This window comes from Homalodisca vitripennis, chromosome 5 (genome assembly GCF_021130785.1).
Source record: "Homalodisca vitripennis isolate AUS2020 chromosome 5, UT_GWSS_2.1, whole genome shotgun sequence".
Lineage (NCBI taxonomy): Eukaryota > Metazoa > Arthropoda > Insecta > Hemiptera > Cicadellidae > Homalodisca > Homalodisca vitripennis.
In genome coordinates, this window is record NC_060211.1 from 170,143,320 (window position 1) to 170,149,738 (window position 6,419).

At 30.9% G+C, this 6,419-nt stretch overlaps 1 protein-coding gene across 2 annotated transcripts in view; it reads left to right on the forward strand.

Moving 5' to 3' along the window:
- The window catches only part of LOC124363142 (hydroxyacyl-coenzyme A dehydrogenase, mitochondrial-like), a 32,537-nt gene extending 26,122 nt beyond the window's left edge, over positions 1–6,415 (forward strand). For both annotated transcript variants that reach the window (XM_046818282.1, XM_046818283.1), the window contains exon 8: positions 5,661–6,415. In XM_046818282.1, the coding sequence (XP_046674238.1) occupies positions 5,661–5,785 (125 nt within the window). In that variant the 3' untranslated portion in view covers positions 5,786–6,415. The remainder of the gene's footprint in view (positions 1–5,660) is intronic.
- Positions 6,416–6,419: the final 4 nt, after the last annotated feature.

Below are 6,419 nucleotides of genomic sequence, written 5' to 3' on the forward strand. Positions count from 1 at the left end.
AACGACACCATTTTGAGGAAGGAACCACCTCACCCGAGCCTTTACCTGAGACTACCTCACTGTTGTTTCTGTAGTTGTAGTTAGAATATTTAAGTTTCATTCCATTGATATTTGACCATAGATTAATTTAAACTGTTAAAACTATCCAATGCAAACAAACCTCTTTTAACAACTTATACATGTAATTAACAAATCGATTACATGGTATAGTTGATACGCTAAATATTCTACAGTTACACGATGGGATTAGCTACTGAGTGGTAAGAAAGTTTTGATATCAGATGATGTATATAGTGTCGACTACAGTAACTCACCTAGACTTATAAATGAACTCAATCAGATATAATACAAATAACATACGGGTAGTGGAGCGCACAGAATTCAAGTACGTATATGTTACAATATACCTAATATATTACGCTCAGCCGAAAAAATGAGTATACATGCGCCAAAATGGAGCTCCTTCTTGTCTATGTATAAATAAAGATTCATATAAAATTTAAAGCACACAAAAAAGACATTTTTAGAAATATCTTGCGGATGGATAGGGTACTTGTGTTACCATGCCACATCTAAAAATGTCATATGACTGTACACAGTTTGCTTACAAATTTATTTCTTCTGCGATTTTCCCGTCACTGTACGGTTAACCGCAATAGCAATTTAAAAGTGATCGCTATAAATCAGTAACCATATATAAGTCAATTCGTTTTCGATATATTGTGCGGTCATACAGACATACAGAAATTAAATCTTTCGTCCTTCTCAGATGAGTGGCTTCGGCACTGTCAATCGAATTCCTCATAGTGCATGTTTGGAGTTGTAGTTGTCAAAATTTAGTATTAGTGTTTTCATTTGTTTGCAATGTTTTCATTTTAACTTTAATTTGAACGTTGGGTACTGTTTGATTAACCATTTAATAATAATTAGAAACCTCAACCTGTTTCCGACAGAAGTAGAAATATGAATGACAGTTACATTATTTCAGTTTATGTACATGAGTGAAATATATTTTAATACATAAACAAGAAATGGGAATCATAACTAGAAATGTATGTCTTAAAAATATTTCTTATATTTTATAAATACAACTGTTACCAGACTTTAAATCTAGTTCAATAATATATACGTATAATAAACAAAATATTTAGATATAATACTTATACAAAGTATTTACCCTTATATCAGATGTTAGGACTAAACTCGGCACAGACGCAGCGCCTTCATGCCTACCGGGCTAGGAGTTGACTGATTGACCCTGTTTCGTTTGAAAGTGCTTGTTTGGGACGGAGGGGCGTTGAGACAACGATCAGTTGAGTAAACGCCCTAGAATGTCTTATTTGAGGTTAGATGCATTATAGGGTCTTTGAGTCAACGACCCCTTAATACATATATTTCAACTTATTCTGAAACTAGGTTGTTGATTCTACGAACCTTTTTCTACTTTTCAACTTTTAATTTATATTTGGGCCGTTGATACAAAGATCCGTAGTGTAAACGGCCCAATTTAATGAATTAGATAAAAAATATAGAAAAAGGGTCGTTGTGTCAACGAACCCACTTGTAGTTCTATTCTTATATTCGGTATATGGGTCGTTGTGACAAAGAACCATTGGATTGAACTTTTAGTTTTCTTAGTAAATCGGGTCGTTGTCACAACGCTTCGTAGAGTAAAAGACCCTCTGTTATTTGTTATTTTTTCAGAAAGGGTCGTTGAGTCAACGATTAGTAGTGTAAAAGACCCAACACTGATATTGCAAATATAAAAATAGGGTCGTTGAGACAACGATTCGTAGAGTAAAAGAGCTGCCCCCAATTTTCTCATAGCAATTTAGCGATTTTGGTGTTGGATGTTGGATACAACTCTGTCCTATCATTTCGCTTATTTATTATTACTTACTATCAGTTACTTAAAATTTATTTATTTAATCTTAAAACCCAGTATTTAAAAATAATTTACCATAAGCCATTAGTTTGATCACCAGTTTAAAAAATGCTAAGCATTGTCTTAATTGTTTAATATATTTTAGTCTGTTTATGTCTTTAAGTCTGAAATACCATCTTTAACAACATTTTCTAAATCACTTCTAGGTTTTATCTTAACAATAGTTATATATTATTTCAATCTCATCCAAAGAATTTTCTTTTTCCAATAGTTATTTATTTGTTCATCATGATTTGTGTCCATTTTTACTTAGATTGGGAAATACAGGTTGTCATTTCTTTACAAAGATCCCTTTTATGTTGACAATTTCCCGTTTTTGGCTGTATTGCTCCCCTTTATGTTTTTGATTTTGTTCCTTCAAAGACTCAGATATATTAAATTAAGTTAAAAATTGTTGTGTGCATAGGAAGCCATTAATGTTATATCAGGATGGATTTCTCCAATAGGTTTGATATAAAAAGTTTATCCGAAGTTGAACGGATGCAAAACAGCAAATCAAGAAAACTGCCAAACCATTTCTTTGACTATATAAACTTACTACCAGAAGAATAGCTTTGAAAATATGGGTGTAAAACCAAAGGAATTAATATGGTTCCAGAGATTTCTTAAAAAGTCAACTATCAAACCCAATCTGTTGAAATAAAAACAACTCTGAACAACAAGACCCAAAATATCACATGTATAAAAATGGCTGTAACCACAGGTATGCCACAAGGATCTATTCTGAGACCAATTCTTTTCATGATATATTTAAGTAACCTTCCAAGCTACCTTAGTGGATATTGCAAATCATTAATCTATGTGGATGACATTGTATTCCTTCTCCAGAACCAGACACTTGAAATACAATCATGCATTGCAGTTAGTATGACCCAACAGTACTGTAATGAAAGTTCTTAATGAAAGGAAAAGTCAACAGATTGTTTTTGGAAGAAGGTAAAACGAGGAATCTGAAATACGTGAAGAGATTAGCGTGTACTAGGCAAAATATCTTGGAGTACTGATAAAAGACTAACTATCCTGGAACCCACATGTAGACCGGATTTGTAAAAAACTATGTTCCTCTCTATATAAATTAAAAAAGACATAAGCAGTTCCAAAACAGTTAAAACAGTCTACCATGCTTTGTTCAAAACCCATTTAAAATATGATCTTACTGCTTGGGGAGCTCCTCTAAAGGAAACCTGCATACTCCAGAAAAAGTCAATACGCTTTCTCTCTTACCTAGACCTATATCTCAATATCCTAACTGTTATTGGTTTCATCCTGGAGATAGTTACTTTTGCAAACAAGCTAAATCTAACAAGAGTAGCATAAATCCACAATCATGAGACAAGGAAAGCTAACAATTATGCCATTCCAATCGAACACCTAACTATCTTGGAAACATAACCTATTTGGTGCCCATACTGGATCATCCTTCCTGATGAAATCAAAGCTCATTCCTCCCACCAGCAATTGAGGAAGAGCATCTACCAACGGCCGCTGAACTGGCCATACTACAGTCTGGTGGAGTTTGTACACGGATACCATGAATTTGGCACTTTAAATTAATTGTATGGATATGACGTACCTTCAATATTGTATTGCCTCACGAACAGACTAAAGTCACTTATGTTAAGCTGACTCATCTGTTCTCAATGAATATGTGAATAAAGATTTAAAGTTATGACTACATTTTGGGGGTTTGTCGTTGTTTACCATTGGTGTATCTAAGACTCTTAAGGTAGTGTCATCAGTTTTGAGTTTGGGTAGTATTTTTATGTTAAATTCGTAGCTTTTAAGACAACTTCTCTGAATACAGAAAAAGTAGAAACTTTCCACATGAAACTAAAGACTTTTTGGAAGATTAGGAAATTTGTAATTAATCTCAAATAAAATCGGCTGAAGATATAAATGTGAAATGTACATTTGAGTGTACATTCACTATAGCTTCAGAGAATATGTTTTTATATTATATAAACAATTTAATTCCATTTAGAAAAAAATATTTGAAAATGTGTGATATTCTTAAATTATATTTAATTAACAAAATATAATTTCTCTAAGATATACATAAAAAAACATGTTACTCCCTGAATCTAACTCATCTACACACTGAACATATTTCACATTTTTATCTTCAGCCATTTTGATTTGAGCCTGATTACAAAAGCTCCTACTTCAAATATTAATTTAACATATTGTGATTTCATGTGATGTGATGAAATAAATTGTTTCTATTTTTTGTATTCAGAAAAGTTAACTTGAACTAAAATTTAACATAACAAATATTTTTGATACTCTGTGCTCAACAGCGTTGTTGTCAGTATCAAGCTAACTCTATGCTTTGACTATAAATGTAAACAAATTGAAAATAGTGGTTACATTAATTAAACATATGGTTGTACTGTGTCATCAAACAATATTTACACATAACAGTTGATTACATTTAACAGGCTCTTTCAATTAATATTTCACAACTTTAGAGACCAAGATGGGATTTTTCACTACTTTAGAGACCAGTGGAGCGTAGCCTGTTGGGATTTTCGAAATAAAAACATGCCTATATTCATACCAGGGACCCTAAGAATGTAAAATTTCAGTACAATCAGTTAAATAGATTACGTGTGAAAGCAAAATGAACAAACAAAGACACTTTCCCACTCATAATATTATTAGGATTATTACTATGCATACATTTTATTTTAAAAATTATAAGCCTTTTATTGTATATCTGTCAGGTTGTGTCTCTATTGACCACTGACAAGAGAGATAAATTTTAAAGATTGTTATTTTTTTGTAACAAAAGTAAAATCTAAACCCAGCACAAACAATTACATAGTGAGATAAAAGATGAATTCCTGAAATACCAGATTTTTGCTGAAAGCATTTTGTCAAGGTCTGAACTTTTCCTTAAGGCATGTGTTAATTCCCATTTTTCCAGGAAGTGGGGAGTAGACTGTAACACTATAATACTTATTTAATAAACCGATACAGTATAGTATCTAATGACCTGACAGAACCTAACAAGTCTTGCCAACTAATGCAACAAAATTAATTTGATCACTTAAATTACTATATCGCAAAATAAAATATTGATATATGAATAATATGATTATACTCAATTTGTTTACAAAATCATTTATTCTTAAATTCTGTTTTTTGTTGTTGCTATCATGATTACCAGTATAAAAATATTAAAATTTGATTTTTTGTTTAACATTTAGGTGCCAAAATCAATAGTTTTTTCTTGGGACCATGAGGAACCTATGTACCAAGTTTCCTTGGACCTTTCTAGCCTCACATAGATGATTATAACGTTATATAAATAACTTAATTCAAAATATTAACATTTTATAAATTGTTAACATTTTTTATCTTTTATCATTTGCATATCTCCAAAACTATTCTTATTTATATTAAATTTTATTGTATTAAATATTGACATTGATAACTTAACATTGTTATATATATCAATAAAATTCATATTATATTTATTATTATTATTATTGTTTATTTATTATTATTTATATTAAATTTTATTGTATTAAATATTGACATTGATAACTTAACATTGTTATATATATCAATAAAATTTTCGTTATTGTTTTGTTTGTTAGACATACAGACAGACAAAAAACACGATTTTAGAATTCCCCGTCAGGAATTAATAGTGGAAATACAGAAAACATGATATATTGTACACTAACGGTACGACTGGCTTGTGTGACAGGTTGGCACGAGAAGTACCCGGACAACGCTCTGTTCGAACCTCTCAAGTCCATGCAGGAGTTGGTGAAGCAGGGGAAGCTGGGAGTCAAGACGGGGGAGGGCTACTACAAGTACGACAAGAAATGAGTCACTCATCAACAATATCAGGATGTGTAAAAATATAAGACTGATACTGCTACACTAAAATTTTCTAAACACAGTTACCTGTTACATACAAATTGGAACAGTTTAGTAACATTGGTCACTGTTCATAACTAGGTATGGGGTAATTGTGAGTATTGTATTGTACATTTTTAAAGTACTGAAGGGATGTTTTATTGTTTTTTCGGTGCTATTCTAAATTTTTAATAGATTTAAATTCTCTCCGCTGTCAGTCCATTGCCTTTCACTCATGAATTGTTTGTAGTTTGTTTAGGTAGCATTAAGTTTATTGTAATATGTTTTTTTTTTATTTACTTATATTATATTTAATTATTAAGTGGAGTATTGTGTCTGTTTTTACAACATTTATATTAGGTATTTTAATGAAAGAGTTTTTTTCTACAGCAGTTCACATTTACAGCTAAATAATATTGTAATACATTAATAATTTACTATCAGGTAATTAATTATTATTAACATTATTATATAGTATTTATGATTTTGTTATTATGCTTATATTTTATATTACTGTTTATGATCATTACCGAATTTTGGTCCGGAGTTGCGGTTTTGTACCAAATATTTTTCTATAAATAAAGGTTATTTTGAATTATTGATG